At 31.5% G+C, this 20,781-nt stretch overlaps 1 protein-coding gene across 4 annotated transcripts in view; it reads right to left on the minus strand.

The window, feature by feature from the left end:
• LOC124365108 (rho guanine nucleotide exchange factor 7) overlaps window positions 1-20,781 on the minus strand; it is a 120,491-nt gene that overhangs the window by 90,358 nt on the left and 9,352 nt on the right. For all 4 annotated transcript variants that reach the window (XM_046821050.1, XM_046821049.1, XM_046821051.1 and 1 more), the window contains exons 2-3: window positions 13,034-13,109; window positions 3,361-3,487 (exon numbers count right to left, since the gene is read on the minus strand). In XM_046821050.1, coding sequence (XP_046677006.1) covers window positions 3,361-3,487; window positions 13,034-13,102 — 196 coding nt within the window. In that variant the 5' untranslated portion in view covers window positions 13,103-13,109. The remainder of the gene's footprint in view (window positions 1-3,360; window positions 3,488-13,033; window positions 13,110-20,781) is intronic.

The raw sequence follows: 20,781 nt of genomic DNA on the forward strand, positions 1-20,781 counted from the left end.
ACTTTTATAATTGACAAGGAGGCTGCCACAGCCTGCGGTTGTATGTGAACCGGACATGAGGAACACTATCAATCAGGTTACCTGTGTCAAGCTAGTTGCATCAAGTTACCTGCTTGACTGCTGGCCTCGTGCCAATAAGACTTCTAGGTTATTGTACTGAGGTCTCTCAGCATTACACTAAAGTAGACGTTCTATAATAATAGAAGGTCAACAGTCAATAGTCACTTATTGCCATTAAACACAAGTAAATATATATAAAGCAATGCCAGATTACTCAACCAACACTAAATCATGAACATGGTTATACAAGTGATCTCCGTAAAAATGATCCCATTGAGACTCAAAATAATTATTACAGAATTCCTACCACTTTGTAAGTAAATCTGAAAGACTTTTATCAGAATAGACTTCAGTTGAGCCATCATGTTTACCATTGTTTCATTCCTAGTCTCAAATTAGGATCTCTACAGGGGCATCAGCTCCATGAGAGGAAACAACCAGAAATTACATGATACCATATCAGGGGATAAGAGAACATACCATATTTTATTCCCTAAGTTTATGACAAAATTTGATACATTATCGCTGTTCCACATATCGTTCTATCATATTAAAACTGCACTAAACAAAAATGTTATGAGTAACGGGTTTGACATTTAACTACCTGTATCCAACTGTCACAATAAGGTCACATGTCTGGCCAGAGCATGAGCACTACAGTTTAGAATAAAGTTTGAATAGTAATAATAATAATGGGAGTGTTATATTTTAAATTGTAGTTTATTTTGTGCCCTTTAAAGTGCTATTTTTGTCACCCTGGAGGAATTTGGTTTTATGAGTATATATTTTAATTCTTTTATCTACGATTTTCAAAATTGCTGCTAAAAAGGGCCAACAATAATTTATGGTTTTTTATGTCCTAGTCAAAAATTCCAAGCTATTTTTGGAGAAAATGTAAGTGTTTTGTAAAAAGCTCATAACTATACTATTTTTAAGATAACAAGCTAATTCATTTTACTTTTATTTATTATATGTAGTTTAAAAAACATGAAAAAAAAACAAAATAATATCTGTAAAATATTTTATTTTTTAACATTTATATACATAAAGAATAAATTAAAATTTTAAAATTTCAAGTTTTTTGGTGAAAACCTAATAGCTAAAAACATACTTGTACACAAATAACTATTTATTTTATGTTTAAATTTAATTTTTATTCTAATGAAACAAATATTATAGGCAATTAATTACAAGGTGAGTAACATAAATTTGTATAGGACATGTTTTTTTTCCTTTTTGCCATTTTTGTGCAAGTAAATGAAACACAAGCTTTGAAATTCATAGTACACACCCAACAAGAAAAACCAAAGTTATTTCTGATAAAATAATTACAATTGTTTACTGCAAATACTTACAAATATAAAAAAAAAAACATTTAATAGAATGTTTACTTATCTAGAATCTATTTTCAGAAATGTCAAGATAGCTCAAATCATCATCACTATTTACATTCACACCGCTTGCAACTAAGTACTAACTGGTGCGTTTTAGAAACTTTAAACGATTCCTTTTACTCACTATAAAATAAAATAAGTAATAATTTAATATTTAACTGACGTACTTTATACTGTTTTAATATAACATTAAACAAAGTGGAAAATTCACAATGTAGTGAAATACAGATGTAATCACTGAATAGTCAGCTGAGAAAAATTGAAATTTCTCAATCACAGACAGACAAAATATAAAGTCAAGCTTTATGAACAATTATATTTCAATGTAATACATCTTTTTACACAAGTCTGTGGAATGTCAAAGCTTTAGGTAAAATAGGTGACCAGTAAAATAATACATAGTACATGTCCGCACTATATGGACGTCAGGAGTTGACGCCACATCTATACGGATGTTGGGGTTAAAAGGGTTAATTATTTTTGAAGTTACAGATCTTGTGTTATATCAACAATGTTTTGCTTACGAGTCACTTAATTGAAACATAACATCTCTACGATGTAAACAAAAAAGCTTTAAATAGCCAAGTCAACTGATTTTCACTGCAAAGTTTAGCAAAAGAAACTGGTAAAAACAATGAGATGGAAGCACTCAAAAGAATTGTGACCAGTTATTTAGCTTACAAGCACTTTTCTGCTAGAAACTAGTTAGAAATGTAAATATAGTAAACTTTACAACAATTCATAACTCCTGATATGTCATGGTGAATGAGATTAATGGAGAATAACTGACATTCACAACACACTAACCATACAATCACACATTGTCAAGTACAACACAGAGTTACTCACTTTGAGTCCGGTTTACAACAATTCATAACTCCTGATATGTCATGGTGAATGAGATTAATGGAGAATAACTGACATTCACCACAAACTAATCATACAATCACACATTGTCAAGTACAACACAGAGTTACTCACTTTGAGTCCGGTTTACAACAATTCATAACTCCTGATATGTCATGGTGAATGAGATTAATGGAGAATAACTGACATTCACCACAAACTAATCATACAATCACACATTGTCAAGTACAACACAGAGTTACTCACTTTGAGTCCGGTTTACAACAATTCATAACTCCTGATATGTCATGGTGAATGAGATTAATGGAGAATAACTGACATTCACCACACACTAATCATTACAATCACACATTGTCAAGTACAACACAGAGTTACTCACTTTGAGTCCGGTTTACAACAATTCATAACTCCTGATATGTCATGGTGAATGAGATTAATGGAGAATAACTGACATTCACCACACACTAATCATACAATCACACATTGTCAAGTACAACACAGAGTTACTCACTTTGAGTCCGGTTTACAACAATTCATAACTCCTGATATGTCATGGTGAATGAGATTAATGGAGAATAACTGACATTCACCACACACTAACCATACAATCACACATTGTCAAGTACAACACAGAGTTACTCACTTTGAGTCCGGTTTACAACAATTCATAACTCCTGATATGTCATGGTGAATGAGATTAATGGAGAATAACTGACATTCACCACACACTAACCATACAATCACACATTGTCAAGTACAACACAGAGTTACTCACTTTGAGTCCGGTTTACAACAATTCATAACTCCTGATATGTCATGGTGAATGAGATTAATGGAGAATAACTGACATTCACCACACACTAACCATACAATCACACATTGTCAAGTACAACACAGAGTTACTCACTTTGAGTCCGGTTTACAACAATTCATAACTCCTGATATGTCATGGTGAATGAGATTAATGGAGAATAACTGACATTCACCACACACTAACCATACAATCACACATTGTCAAGTACAACACAGAGTTACTCACTTTGAGTCCGGTATTCTTTCACATAATTGGAGGGAAACCAACCGGTTTTCTCACCGAAAGTACCCTCCCACCATCCCCCTTCCTCCATCTGGGTGACTGTTATTATGTCTCCTTTCTTGAAACATAACTGAAACACATATTCAGAAATATCTTAAATCATTTGAGCTGCATAACATATTTGATATGTTTTATTATGAACTTAAAATACAAATATAATTATTGATAAATAAATGTAAAATAATGTATGAGTTTTACTTAAGATTAAAATATAAAATCAACAAATAATTTTACTGACAATTATTCCACAACTATTTATTCTTACATTATATATCTACATTTCTCAATTAATAAAAACTAAGTTGACTCAATTTGTAGTCTGATTTAATGTGAGTAACAAAATGTTGGAAAATATTTAAGTAGGTGCAATTGATTTTGGTTTCAGAAAATATTTATTAAAGTCTTAGATAGCTATTTAGATAACTTCCCTCGATACCGTACATAAAAATATTTTTATCACTACCAGTACATGTGGTTACAGACATTACTTCTTACTACCTACTTTATACCATAAAGTAGGAAATTAGGCAATTTTGTAATTAGGCCTAAGTAAAAATGACTGAAGATAAAACTTTCAAAATCGTTACAGTATGTACATGAATTACAGCTTCAGGGAAAGAGATGGTGTTTATTCATGTAGTGACTTACAGAAATTATATTTGTTTTTCATTTACACATTTTTCTTAAGAACATTAAATTTCTTTATACATTCTTTTTAGGCTGATTACAAAATTTCCTAATTTTCCTATTTAAAACATCTTAAATTTCATGTGGAATTATGAAAAGAATGTTTATCACTTTTTCTGTATTCAGGGAAATTATCTTTAAAAGCTATGAATTTAACATGAAAATACTTTCAACCCCCAAAACTGATTGCATCACCTTACATGACTTATATTTTTGTTTTAAATAATTTTACTCATTTCTAATCCAAAATTCTAATTCTAATCCAAATTAAATATTATTTTGGCACATCAGTCGATTGCCTTGGGATTGTATCTGCTATCACGATGATCACTAAAGAATGGCTATATAAATTATAAATTAGATGTTTGATGCATCCAACAATAATTATCAGCTATATTGGAAACATTTTATTACTATATTGTTCAGAAAAATAGTTTAGTAGTTTTCAATAAGACCACTTGAAGGTAAACAGGATTCTATACTAAACTATAAAAATAGAAGAAGGCTTTAAATTTGATCCTTGTTTTTTTCATGAATTTTCATCAAAAAGTGTATATTCTGACAATGTTTTATGGTTTTAGGATTCCCACATAGCATTTTCTCTCTTTTTAAGACACCAAACATCAAGTCATAAGCAAATCTGAGTGTAAAGTGTATTCAGTATCAGAGGAAATCAATTACTATTATTTAGTAACTGAATTAATTATCAATTAACTTAATTACTAGCAATTAACTACTACTATTTTTTAGTCAGCTAAAAACCCATTATACAGAGAAGTTCTCCACTATATGGCGCATTCTAAACTTGGAATGAAAAACACTGCATGTGGTGTTTATCACCAATGCCAATTAGAGCCAAGTCATAAACAGAAGTTGTGTCCCGGGAAGGGGTCCAACTTCCTGATCTGGCGGTAGAAATACAGAAAGAACCTGAGATTCCTTCATATTGACACAACGACTGTGACCAGTAAGGGTATTTCTGGCCCACAACGCATGCTTATAATTAACCCGTTTGCATCTATTTATAGTTTTACTGTTATTGACAGAGGAGATCTCTGTGACTAATCATCAGATTGCAGAAGTTTGTGGAAACCATGATTGGATTAGCTGACGAAATATTTCTTGGTACTTAATATTTATGTTGTGAATAGAAATAATGATTATACTAGTGCAACATTAAATGAATTAATCAAAACACTTCTCAATTAAAGAATTTTACCATTTTAATAAGTAAATATTGACAAAACAAAAATCTGCAATATTCAATAAAACATTCATTCAAAACTTTTAATTTTCCTAATTTATTGTTTTCAATTTCATACACTTTTAATCCCTTATTTCAATCATCAATCAATTATTTAACTTTACTAATTTAATAAATTTTGGAATCTCTAATTTGACGTGAATATATACCTCATATTTCAATTGGGTTTCTTGGCTATTGAATGTCAGTTGGTTTTGTATAATATATTTACTGTATTTGTTTATTTGAAATGTTTATTATTTATTCACTTGAGGGACGGGTGTTCAAATATTTTGTGACATGAATGATGACAAACATCTATGGTTCCAGATGTGGTTTAAGATCTTATTAATATTCAAATACCAAGAAAAAGAAGTGGTCTTTGATATTTTTACTACAGATTAATTTTAATTCATATTAGATACATTTATTCTATATATTTTAGACATTAATTAAAACAAACTGTTGTTATCTCCAAGGGCTATTCAGAAAATAAGGGACATTTCCACCTGACGCCGCCAAGTGCGCGCCAATCACATATAAATTTGTGTGCTTGTACTCGGCACCTCAGTCAACATCCATCCGTCACAACGGGAACATCTCCCGCACTGCCCATTTTTTTATATTCAAATTTGAAATGTGTGATGCAATAAAAAATCCCACCATATTTGTGAAGTGTGTTTTGTTGTCAAAATTACTTCCAATAGAAATTCATCGGGAACTGTGTGAAGTTTATTGATGAAAGCATAATGACTGAATGTTCTGTCAGGAAGCGCTGCATTCAGTTTAAAAGTGCCAGAACAAACATTCATGATCAAGAGAAGCGTGGACGTCCCAACATTGTGTCTGACGATATGGTAGCCAAAGTTGACAAAAAGATTCATGAAAACCGCCGTTTCACAATAATTGAGCGTTCTCTATGTTTCCGACAAGTTTCACGGACTTTATTGTTTAAAATTGATTCGTAGAGGAAGCCCCAAAGAAAACTGACGTTCAAAATTTTGCTTCTGCATGACAATGCTCGACCTCACAGGGCAAACCATATGCAAGAACTCTTGAAGACGGAAGCTTTTCCTCATCCCCCCTCATGATCTTGCTCCAAGTGATTTACACTTGTTCCTGAAAATGAAGATCTGGCTAACAACATAGCATTTTGACTATGATGAGTAGCTTCCAGGTAGGCGTCACTGAGTGGCTGAGACCACAGGTGGCATAATTCTATGACACAGGTGTACTTCAAAGCTTGTGCACCGCTATGATTAAGTGCCTGAATTTGTATGGTGATTATGTAGAAAAGTAGTATTTTAATCCCAGTTTCACATGTATATGACAAAATGTTTTTGTTGTACTTAGTTTTTTAGACTCTAATACGATCCTTATGGTATGTTCCATATTGTTCAGAAAAGTTTAATGTAGTGTCAAAAATTCTTAAATAACATATGTATTAGAGATCCATATATTATTAATTTCAATTAAAACATCTCTTTTGTCTTATAAATAAATTTATTGAAGAAAACAATTTATAATTTTTAAGAGCTACATTAGATTTATTTTTCAATTTCTAAATGATATCAACTGATATAAATGATAATAACATTAAAATGTACATATCATGAATGAATGAGCAATTTCTGAGTATTGAACAGTGTAAAGCACTGAGTTTGTAGTGCAGTACAAAGATGTGAAGGATTGAATGAAAGGAAGAAACATGAGAGAAAGTATGTTGGTAGCTGGCCAGAGACAAGACGTCACCCACATAGCCACGACTAATGTTATGTTGCCGTTAGCTGACAGGTGAATGTAACCATCTCATGCACAAGTTCAAAATTTAAACAAGTTGAAACTAAACAGATATTATACACACATTTAGTTTACAGTAAACTTTGTAAGTAGAGTAAATTAGCTCTTACGGGTTAAACTAATAATGTACTCCAATAAAATATTATACAAGCTTATCAAGAAGCAGCAATTTAACAATAAACTTGATAAGCTCTGTCTAATTATATGATCTAATATTGGATTATTACATCAAATTTAATGGTGCAAATTCGATTATTTCCACACCAAAGAAAGAGGAGAGGCAATACAATAATGTTGTAAAGGAATAAATTATACTAAAAATTCCTGATACAATACAAATAGACAGCAAGTAGTTAAATAAATCTGAAGTAAAATTACAAAAATATGTATTACAGTGAACAATATAGTAAAAGAAAGTATATTAGAAAGAACAATCATATGATAACCATGCTCTGATCATTCTATGTTTAATCACTGATTTTAGTCACCAAAACACATTAAAAAAATTGTAACCATTTAGCTTGCAAGAAGATAACATTGCAGGTTTAACTAAAATTTTCAAGCTTTGTATGAAACCAATCAATCCACTTAGAATGGCTAACTTACTTTAAAATGGTAAATATACTCTATTTTTTTACTAATTTGTTTATTCTATATTTTATCACCACTGATGGCAGAGCATTTGCTAACGTGCGGCTAACTCAGCTAACATTGGGCGTATTGTATTTTCTAGTCATGGGATTATATAATGGTAATTTACTTTTTAACTGACTTTTCTTTATCTGATCAAACTTCAGTCCTGTAGATGGTCGAAAAAGGGCATCTACAGTATAATATATTTAAAACTTCTGTCAAACTGCAAGTCTATAAAATTTTTATTTTTGGATTAATACGGGACCAAAGCTGTACAACCTGCTGCCAAATCACCTTAAGGCAATAACAGAGGAGCGGCACTTCAAGAAAGAGGCTCGACAATGGCTACTGGAGAGGACATTCTATACCATTGAAGAGTTTCTCAACTGGAAAACCTAATCTTAAGATACCTATAAAATTGTTAATATTTGCATCTATGACACCATTGTATTTCTCAAAGAAATTATAATAAAGATGATATGACTATGACTATGACTACATGTATTAAATAAATTATTTTACTTATTGAAGTCTTAATATTTCACTTCCCAGGTTTCCATCGTGTCCAAAGGAATACATCTAGCTTTATAATGTGTAGCTCATATTCAATCTTAATTTCTCTAACTGTAGTTGTCAAGTGTACGTGGGATGTTGTAGCAACAGTCCGTAGCAAATTATGCCTATTGGTATCTCCATTTTTATCAGATCAAAATTTCCTCTCAATAATCTCACCGACTAATTTCCCCAAGTTATCCTGGAAGAGTTGGAGAGTAATCATATGGGTGCTGTGGATATTTTTAAATCTGGCAAATAACAGGGTTGCCCAGTACTTTGTGTTTGTTACTTTGTATGAAAGACTGATCTAGATAGGGTTCTGCTGGAAAATTACAACTTAGGACTTTGCTGGAGGCACAATAACAACGATAAGGTGCTAAGATTCTACTAAAATTCTCTAACCAGAAAACTTTTAAATGTGCCAACCTAACATTAGTCTTACTAATATTTTACAAATACAATAAACTGATGATGAGTGTTCATTTTCATCAATTTTATAGGTAGGTGAAAATAGTTCACCAACCAAGCTATTTTAACCCCTTGAAAAGAACCCTAATCAACTAATATCTGAGGTCCTAACTTAACCAATAAGTCGGGAATGACCAGGTTCACATTATATGAACGAGAATGGTAACAAGAAGACAATGTTAATCAACCAAGTCTTAAAAAAAGATGAGTAGAACTGAATTATGGGTAGCCTTGTTAAATCCATTAGGTTGACAGATCCAATTAAAAATAAGTGATTAACTATTAGGTCATTGATATTGGAGACTGAGGAACCTACAATTTAACATGAGCTCTGAACCACTTAGTATGAGTCTGCTTGTAATGGCTGATTGACAATGAGAAATTTCTCTATAATTGGCTTCAAATATGTATGACGCCATTCCCGTACTGAAAATAGACAATGAAGTGGATTGATCAAATAATAAATAAATAATTCTGAGAAATAAAGTTGATTTCTGGAACATCTGATATGACTGTAAGGCTGGTGAGAGGAAATGACATGTCTAGGCTACTAAAGTAGGAGCCAGTCTGTCTGTCTGTTGGTCACAAACTTGTGTGAGGATCATACCAAATAAGATAATAGAGTCTATGCAGTTTAAGATGGACAGTGCTGATAAAAGAGTGCTCTAATTTCAGGCAAGATTTGAACCAGTGCTATCTCTAACACAGATTTAAAGCCTCATGTCTTGGACTATGGCAACTGTCTCTCTAATAAAATAAAATATGTATTAATTTTATAATTCCCTGAATGTTGTTCTCTTCCTAATAATACCAATAAATATTTACTTATAACAATCAAACTAAAATATCTTATAAATAAAAATAAGTTACACAATATGTTGCTGAGTGCTAAACTCTAGAATGGCTAAAACAATTCAGCTAATTCTTTTTTTTTAATATTCTTTGAAATCCGAGGAAGGTTTCCGGGAATATTTTTTAATTCAGAAAAAATGGGAATATTTACTTTCTACAATTCAAATTTAACTTAAACTAAACAGCTGTTGACACTTTCAAGTGAAGTTTGTGAAAGAGGCAGAAACATTTGTTTTCAACTTAAAATTTAGAACAGTGTTTGATGATTAGAGAAGCAGATAGCAAAGACAAGGTAATATCTAATTTTTACTTCAGTTTGCTCTGGACACTCCAGTACACCAACAACCGATGAAAACGTGAAAAAAGTGGAAGAAACTGTTACGAACGATAGCTGTATTACGAGCAGAGAAGTCGCTGAAGATGGTATATCAATTGCCTCATGCCATGATTTTTTAATGTTTTAGGTATAAAACGTGAGTCAGTAAAATTCAAATTGCTCAATTTTGAACCAAAAACAGTATTGAATGAAAGTTGCTTAGAAGTAACTTAATGAAGTCAGTGACGATGCAGAATTACTGAAACATGTTATAACAGGTAACAAATTATGGATTTATGGATATGACATCAAAAATCTAAGGCTCCATCCCAGTGGAAGTATTCTGGTAATACTATTATTAATTCATTCACTGCCCAAAAATATGACACCCTTCAGATTAAGGTTTTGTATTGTTGAAAAATAACCATGCAAGAGTGGTTTGGAACAACCTTTCTAAAGCACCATTAGTGTTTTTAATTAAATTACATCTAAGAAAGGAAATACACACAAGTAATATTCACAAAAGAACCATTTTTCTTATACCGACTTGAAAAATTTAATTGTTTTCTAAGGCTGTAAAATACACAGAGCAGAAGCGATGCTATACGATGTGTGAATACTGTATGTGCTATCTGTATATTGGTCAAGACACAGCCTGTGTAATTGTACCAATAGCTGTGGAACATACTGTGGTTTATACTGACTGTATTATAACTTGCATGCTGATAATTGTAATTTGTTGGTGTAAAAAAGTACAAAACGTATATTATATTGATCCTGTTATAATTTTTGTTATATAATAACAATGTGTAATAAATAATGAATGAGGGGTTTGTATCCTTTTTTGTTCCAAGTCTTCTCAAGTATTAGATGAAAATGTCTGTCCACATTTTTTGTTAACAGTACGCCAGGAGGTAGCAATAGCAGCAGGAGGTAGTATTTTATTTACGTCCTATATTACAATAACATATTTTTTTTAATTTTAAGAACATATATTGTAGATAAATTTTTGTTCAGACTGTATAATCTCTAACTACCTACTACAGCTATACAAACTAATAATATGTATATACACCAAAATTTGGTTCAAACATAAGTTTTTAAAACAGGGAAAGTTTTTTTCATAAAATATGTTATATATTCTACAAATTATACTCTACTAATTAAAGAATGTATAAAAATAAATGGAATAATTCTTTTTCTATAACCTTTATCAAACCCTGCAGTATGAAAGAAATATGTTTTTTTGTCATCTAACTGTTGTGAAGTGAGCTGGGTCTGGTAAATGTTAACAGTGTTATGACATTAATGAGCTAATGCATCCAGCGTATCTACAGGATACTCTACAGCACGAGAGTTAACAGTGTGAAGACATTAATGAGCTAATGCATCCAGCGTATCTACAGGATACTCTACAGCATGAGAGTTAACAGTGTGATGACATTAATGAGCTAGTGCATCCAGCGTATCTACAGGATACTCTACAGCATGAGAGTTAACAGTGTGATGACATTAATGAGCTAGTGCATCCAGCGTAAATACAGGATACTCTACAGCATGAGAGTTGACAGTGTGATGACATTAATGAGCTAGTGCATCCAGCGTAAATACAGGATACTCTACAGCATGAGAGTTGACAGTGTGGTAACATTAATGAGCTAGTGCATCCAGCGTATCTACAGGATACTCTACAGCATGAGAGTTAACAGTGTGATGACATTAATGAGCTAGTGCATCCAGCGTATCTACAGGATACTCTACAGCATGAGAGTTAACAGTGTGATGACATTAATGGCCTAATGCATCCAGCGTATCTACAGGATACTCTACAGCATGAGAGTTAACAGTGTCATGACATTAATGAGCTAATGGATCCAGCGTATCTACAGGATACTCTACAGTATGAGAGTTAACAGTGTGATGACATTAATGAGCTAGTGCATCCAGCGTATCTACAGGATACTCTACAGCATGAGAGTTAACAGTGTGATGACATTAATGAGCTAGTGCATACAGCGTATCTACAGGATACTCTACAGCATGAGAGTTAACATTGTGATGACAGTAATGAGCTAGTATCGACTGTATCTACATGATACTCTACAGCATGAGAGTTAACAGTGTGATAACATTAATGAGTTAGTATAGAGTGGATCTAGAGGATACTCCCCAGCAAGAAAGTTAACAGTGTAATGAAATTAATGAGCTAGTATCGAGTGTATCTACATGATACTCTACAGCATGAGAGTTAACAGTGTGATGACATTAATGAGCTAATGCATCCAGCGTATCTACAGGATACTCTACAGCATGAGAGTTAATAGTGTGATGACATTAATGAGCTAGTGCATCCAGCGTATCTACAGGATACTCTACAGCATGAGAGTTAATAGTGTGATGACATTAATGAGCTAATGGATCCAGCGTATCTACAGGATACTCTACAGCATGAGAGTTAACAGTGTGATGACATTAATGAGCTAGTGCATCCAGCGTATCTACAGGATACTCTACAGCATGAGAGTTAATAGTGTGATGACATTAATGAGTTAGTATAGAGTGTATCTACAGGATACACCCCAGCAAGAAAGTTAACAGTGTAATGACATTAATGAGCTAGTATCCAGCCTATCTGCAGGATTCCAGCAAGAGTTAATAGATTCTACAAGTAAAATATTCTACCCTTGCAAATATTTTCAAGTAGATGTTATTTATAATGGCCTTATCGCCTGTTCAACCTATCAAATGTGGCTTATTCACTCTTACTGAATGTATGAGTGAACAACCACTTAGTATACTTTTTAGACATTTTCCTATATATATATATATATATATATATATATATATATATATATATATATATATATATATATATATATATGTATGTGTGTGTGTGTGTGTGTGTGTGTTCAAATTATGAAACAACTCAATCAAACAATTAAATTTAAGTTTACATTATAAATGCCCTTTCTTCATGTTGACTGACTTTACAGATCACAAAGTATATAGTGATGACATTACATTGACATACTGTCTGTCTGATATGAACAAAAGGGACTTACCTCATCGTTGTTTTTACCCTTGAACGAGTAAACAGCTTGAACTAGCACCGGCTGTGATTCCGCTGCCATGATAGCTCTGAAACACAATCACTAAGTCAAACACTGGGACATGGTGAAGTAAACTAGTGGATGACTGCTATACTACAGACACATCTCTGCTCTCAGGAATCTTGGCAACACACCTCGAAGGGGAACTTTACTTGGACCTGTGCCATCAGCCAGTGGCCTCACCGATTTCTTCAAACTGGCAATGCTATTCACTATTCACTTTACCTCAAATGTACTCAGCAACAGTAATTTAGATTCTTGTTACCTCTCCATTGATTGTTGTATTGCTGACTGGTAATTGAATCGAGTACAATATAAACAGCCATAGTATGCTTGTAAGCTACAGGCATTATTAGGAATATACTCATTTTCCATAAAAATAGCACAAAAAACTTGACCTGGCATATTTGACAGAGTCATAAAAAATCTATCATTAAAACCTTTAAAATGAAACTTGAGCTACACTTACTTTTAAAGCTTCCTTGAACTCCACCATTCACTAACTTCAAACTTATTGTATTTTTCTTAGAACTTTTCTTCAAATCATCTCTCATTGATACCTTTAAAATAATACAGGCTTCATCTATGTTCATTCTTAAATTTTTCTTTAACAGAACACTGTAATGAAAAGAAGACTAGATTGTCTAAATTACTAGTTGTCTTTCTGGTGAAGACATACAAAGGCATGCATACAGTGAATTTGGGTATTCAAAATTAAAATATTCTAGATAAATAGTTGAGAGTTTGACTGCTAATTACCTAAAATTGGATTGGCAATTAACTGATTAGACAGTTACTTAGCACTATAAGTTATTCATATTACCTACTCAATTTCTGTTAACCTCTTTCCTGCAGTCTACCTTTAACAGCCCTGTGAATACCAAGGACAAATATTATCAGTTCAAGGTGTAGAGTGCTTGATAATTGCCAAGAGACAAATGTATCACATACTCCAACTTTATATTTTCATGTTCATAATGTTGATAATATAAAAAATATTTCAAATTAAAACCATAAAAATTCACAAAAGAATTCACATATTCATACGTTACTTTTTGTGGTATTGTAGATTACTTGTATCTATGAGGCTTTGAAGATGATCTAACTGTGCTGCTCTGCAACTGTTTTGTTACAAAGCTTGAATAGAAATACATGTTGCAAACAGTGCACATTTACAATACTGAGAAAATATGCAATGAGAGTATTATTTGAATATAACCATGAAGTAGTAGGTGTACATATTCAAAATCGTAGTAATTAAAATTGAAGATCTTACAATTAGAGCTATAGGTACAAAGGATGGTGTAGCATATATGGGGGATATCTTGGACCCCTTTTGTTTATGTTCTGTATAGATAAATGAGTTATTAAAATAACTGAATTAACAAATTGTTGCATATAACGATTCAATTACAGTATTTTCATAATAGGCCCAAAAAATACACTATGACAGTTCATATCATATGATTTTAAAGTAATATCTAACTCTCCTATATTATTTGTAAAATATCCTAAAGGTAAAGCAATAAATATAAAGTATGTTGTAGCACATGGCACAGATCTCAAAATCCATTTTGTTTATATTCTGTTTAAATAAATGAGTTATTAAAATAACTGAATTAACAAATTGTTGCATATAACGATTCAATTACAGTATTTTCATAATAGGCCCAAAAATACACTATGACAGTTCATATCATAAGATTTTAAAGTAATATCTAACTCTCCTATATTATTTGTAAAATATCCTAAAGGTAAAGCAATAAATATAAAGTATGTTGTAGCACATGGCACAGATCTCAAAATCCATTTTGTTTATGTTCTGTATAGATAAATGAGTTATTAAAATAACTGAATTAACAAATTGTTGCATATAACGATTCAATTACAGTATTTTCATAATAGGCCCAAAAATACACTACGACAGTTGATATCATAAGATTTTAAAGTAATATCTAACTCTCCTATATTATTTGTAAAATATCCTAAAGGTAAAGCAATAAATATAAAGTATGTTGTAGCACATGGCACAGATCTCAAAATCCATTTTGTTTATGTTCTGTATAGATAAATGAGTTATTAAAATAACTGAATTAACAAATTGTTGCATATAACGATTCAATTACAGTATTTTCATAATATGCCCAAAAATACACTACAACAGTTGATATCATATGATTTTAAAGTAATATCTAACTCTCCTATACTATTTCATGACTATTAATAAATACTAGGCCTAGTAGGATTAAGTGAAATTGAATGTGTGAAGACCTTAAAAATTAGTAATTTACATACACTTAAATTAATATATTTCTCTTTGATCCATTCCACATTTAGCTTACAGAATAAGCATTTATGGAGCAACAACAATAAGTAATTTAGATAGGCTTTTGGTCCTACAAAAAAAATCTTTGAGAATAATGAAAAATTTAAGATATACAGATTCTGTTAAACATATTTTTTCTGAACTTGGAATTCTGACAGTATATGGTTTATACATATTTGAATCAATAATTGTGGACAATGCCGGACAAAGGGCATATAGGTGTATGTGCCCTTTTTTCCGGCAATTGCTTTATTGGATCCGCCATGTTGTTTAGAATGTGCCCTGAAAGTTTGAAAAAAAAAATCTCTATTCTTTGGTTTCTGAGAGAATTTTTTTTGCAGCTGTGCAGCTGACAAAATCCAAAAACAATGACATCTAACATCAGTGCTGTTTCTATTTTCAGCTTGTTGAATTATTGAGGTTATGTTCATTGTTCATAAGTTAAATCCTTTTTAAAAACTAGAAGCTATTAAGTGCAATGGATCAGCCGAAAGTTAAACGCAAACGTAAAACTATACAGTAACAATACAAATTTGAAACGTGAAAGTGCTAAAAGTGAAACGATTTAAAGGCAAAGAGTATGTCGGCAGGTCTGGAAAGACTGTAAGTTTTTTTATGTTACCGAGTGTTGTAGTAAGAAATGTTTTGAAAGTTTTACTGCAGAACATCAGAACGAATTATTTTCATCATTCTACAACCAAGGTAAAGAGTTGCAAGACTCATTTATTTCTAAATGTATAGAAAAGATTGATCAACAAACTCAGACCATTCAACCCAAAAAAAGCCCGAATTAATATTTGGGCCTATAGTATCAACGTTGGTGGTTTTAAGGTATCAGTCTGTCAAGGTTTCTTAAGAAAACTTTTACAAATAAGTCCTAAAAGAATAAGAGTAATCCAACAAAAAGTGTTAAATGATCAGGACTTTACAGAACGGAGAGGTCATCACACTAATCGACCACACAAATTGAAACATAATGTTTTTGATTTGATGAAGACACACCTTGAATCAATTCCATAATAGCCTAAGCCATTATAGTGGCAATAAAAACCTCTCTAAAGTACTTTGACAACCCGGAGCTCAATATTAAAACTCTTTACACATTGTTTCAAGAGTTTTTATAGGTCTGAAAACAAATGAAAACTTGAAAATGAGCTACCCCCACTACTTTAAGTGTTTCAAATCTAAGTTTGGCCATGAATTTGGTATGAGGTCACCTAAAAGTGATGTGTGCGATTATTGTACAGAATGCAGAGGAAAAACTGTCAAGAAATCCTAATGATCCAATCAAAGTACCTTATCAGATTCATCAGCGTAAATATAAAAGAAGACTAGCTTTAAAACCTGAGTTCATAGAAAAAGCAAAAACTGATTCTTCTTTTTTGGTTATGTGAATTTGACTATGCTCAAAACTACCCAGTGCCAAAGAATTAATGTGAACAGCCAATTTTACAAAAGGCTTTTATGGTTATATGCATTTAACGTACACATTTTCAATGATGACGAGTCTTACTTCTACTGTTTTCATGGAATCACAAGCATCTAAGAATTGGAACAGTGTGGCTTCATTTCTGTACGATTGCCTTAAGAAATATATTGAAAAATTCAGAAAGTAAAAAACTGTTGTTTTGTTATCGGACTCTGCTGGGGGACAAAACCGCAACGCCACAATGGTTAAATTTTGTTCGTGGTTCAGCAAAGTGTTTGACGTAGAAAATTATACAGTTGTTTTCCAGTTAGGGGCCATTCATTCTCACAATGTGACCGGAAACTTTGGTCTTGTTAGGTTCTCATATCAAAAAAGAGAGAGGTCATCGGAACTGCAAAGCCATGGCTGCAAGCTATGGTTCAGGCTCGGCAGAAGCCTAGCCCTTTTACAGTAATAATGGATCGAAGTCTCATAAAAGATTGGGAGATAAGAGCCTTCAGGCCTTTCTTCGAAGACTTTCAAAAGTTGGCTAAAAAAACAGAAGTTTACAATCTATGAAGTACGTAATAATTAAATACAAAAGTGATGGAACTGTTGTGTGTTCTAGCACTTTTGTTCCTACCTACTCTCCTTTCAAGTTCATGAACACTGTAAATTAAACAAACATTAGGAGAAATTCAACCTGCAACAGTGCCATTTCCTGAAAGTGTCGGAAGCTAAAATCATTGATGTCCGAAGTTTGATGAAGTACTTGACCGCAGATGACGAAATATGGCTGGAGCAAATTTTTGAGGAAAATTCTTGAAAACCTTATTTTTATGATTTTGGCTATGTGATGTAATAAAGTTTGTTCTTTATCAACTTGTTTTTATATTTCACTGCATTTATCCATTAGTTTAGGTTATAGGCTATGTATTGCTAAAAAAGGGCACATACATCTCTTATAAATTTTATTTTTTACTAATTAGTACTTTTCAGTAAATACAAGAGTAATAACATTATAATAAAGTTTATAAAATATTCAAGTACAATAAATTTTAAGCACAGGATCCTTTAAGTGTTACAAAATATCTTTTACAACTATAAACTTTAAGAAGCCGTTTCCCGAAAGTACAATATCTTACTATGTGCCCTTTGTCCGGCAAGGTCCTCAATTTATGTAAAACAATTTTTTTGATCCGATACTACAAACCAATAAACATACATATAATACCCGTTTTAATAGACATGTCGATCAACACAATCTTGAATTTTACAAAAAGAAAACATATTACAGAGGTGTTAGATATCTACATAATTTACCAACAAATTTATAATGGAAACAAATCTGTTAAAATTTAAAAAAGAAGTCAAAGATTATTTAACTAATTTGTCTCTATATTCTTTTGAGGAATATTTCAATACAAAAACCAATTAATTCATTTAAAGAAGAATTGAAGATAAATTGTTGAGATGTTACGATTGTATTTTTTTTACTTATATTTTAAAATTAATATTAGTATTTAGTTTCATTGTAGTGACGCTATTCTTTGTACCTTGTACATATTACAGAATAAAGTAGTTTGACTATGACTATGACTATGACCTACACAACACAAAGATATTAGTTTCTACTGTTCCCTTAGAAAATTAAATAAGGGTAAACAAGCCTACTTGAAATATTCAGGGGGAGTAAACATAGTAAACAACAGTTTGAACAAGTTAATGTTCAAACTGTGAAATTGATGTGCAATAACATTTTATAGATACATTGAGAAAGATAACTACTAAGAATTATGAGTTTAGACCATGTGATGGGATTTAATCAATCACAGGGGGCTTTGATTGTATATATATATATATATATATATATATATATAATATTCTATATAATATACATATATATAATTCAATAAATAAAAACAACACAGCTACAAAAAATTCTCCAGCACAACAATTACATGTTATGTAACAAATCAATAATATTTTTTTATTAAATATAAATAATGTTATAAAATGAGTTATTATCAAAATCTAACTAAACTGATTAGTTTGCTGGTAAGTGCTCAGATTTATTATTATAGTTTTCTCAGGGATAAAAAAATATTATACCCACACGTGTATTCGTTATTAATTTATCTAATAGATATCTTTCAGTATCTAACCCGTATATTCATTTAATTATGACAAGATTAATTATATATATTTAGTTGGGTACTTATCTATTATAAGTAATTAAGTTAAGAGTATATTTTTACTAAGATAAGTTAATATTTGTTAAGGGATCTGTTCCTAAATTTAAAATATCGCTCCTTAAAGTGATCCATGGTGGATTACTATAAGATAGTAACACCAGTTTTGAGTAACTATAAAGATAACTTTTCCACTATAACTAATAAACATTCAACATTTCACTTACACCGGCTCTGTGAGCACCAAACTTAGTGACCTCTATGTTTAAAATTCAGTTTGTTGTCAAATCTGTAATAATCAACTTGTAATTTAGTAACTAAAGTTAGAATCTTTTCGTTATTTTCTCTTTAAAAATTAAGCTGACCTCATTTCAAATTACTCTTTAATTCAAATGATTTTTACTACTGTGATTAATGATTTACATTTGATGCGATGTCAATCCATTTCTTTCAAGTGCAATGTAATATCAGTATCATTTTTAGTATTATTTTGAGATACTAAAATGTAAAAAAACATAAATGTAAAAATGTATTGAAACAGGATAAAAATTTAAATTAAAACAATAAAGCTAGTTTAGTAACTTGGCTTTTCGAATTTTCATTGAATTTTAGGCTGTGTTTGTTTTAGTAGAATAAGCCAGAATGAAAACATAAAAATAAAAACACATGTTGCTCAGAAAGGCACATAGGTTTTGAATTTACAAATCACACGACTGATGGTTTGTAACAATAGTATTTTGTATACCAAAACCCACAGTTCGAGGAAAATTGCTAAAAAGTACTGTCATATCTATTTTTTAATTCATGTGTGTTTTCACTTATATATAAATATTTACACCTAATGCAGGGTGAGGCAGACTACCCCTCCACGTTGTTTAGCAGGTGAACAGAGAAACCTACCTTCTCCGTTTTGTATTAAAAAAAAACCCGTATTTTGATCCCCAAAGATTATATAGTGAAGATTTTCAGTCATTATCAATAAAACAAGTTTGTGAAACTCATTGGCAAACAAGGTTTCTTCATTTCAATCTATCAGGTAACAATGAATGCCTTTGGCGCCACCCCAAAAATGGATAAACATCCTTCGAGATAGTACCTAAATTCAAGCTACTTAATGAGCATTATATGGCAGAAATAAAAAACTAATTGTCGTAATTTTCACAGTACGTCAAATAAAGTCTGTTATTTCTTGTAATATACTTATTTTTTAAGGACCCCAAAAAGAAAAACTTCCAAAAATAATAGACTACGAATAATACAAAAGTATTGGTAACTTTAACTTCAGCTGCGCTATTATTAGCGGCTACCACAACAATCGAATCAGATAAGGTACCAATAATTATTGAATTATCAATATTAATGAGTACGAATTATCGATATAACTACTCAAAACAAATTACAAATATATATATAGGTATTACAAATTACAGTATAGTTCGGCTGTTTTTATATCTTAAAAAGTAATAATTCATTGATAAATAAAAAACTATAGTCAATAGTCAAAAGTTCTTTATTTACAACAGCATAAAGAAGTGTAATGGCGTCAAAATTTACAATGAATTAAAATCGTCAGGTCTCTTGCTTTACAATGTACTGTTTACAGAGTCAAAAAATTCTGTCATGGTGTAAAAGGGTCTCTCCGCCAGTCTTGAAGGCTGTTCTTGAACTCATTCCCTCCAAGATTTTTCAGGTTGAGAGGTAGGGTGTTGAAGATTTTTCTTCCCATGTAGGATGGTTTCCTGCTGTACCGTGTAGTATGGTGTCCAGGAAGGAG

Source organism: Homalodisca vitripennis, chromosome 6 (assembly GCF_021130785.1).
Source record: "Homalodisca vitripennis isolate AUS2020 chromosome 6, UT_GWSS_2.1, whole genome shotgun sequence".
NCBI lineage: Eukaryota > Metazoa > Arthropoda > Insecta > Hemiptera > Cicadellidae > Homalodisca > Homalodisca vitripennis.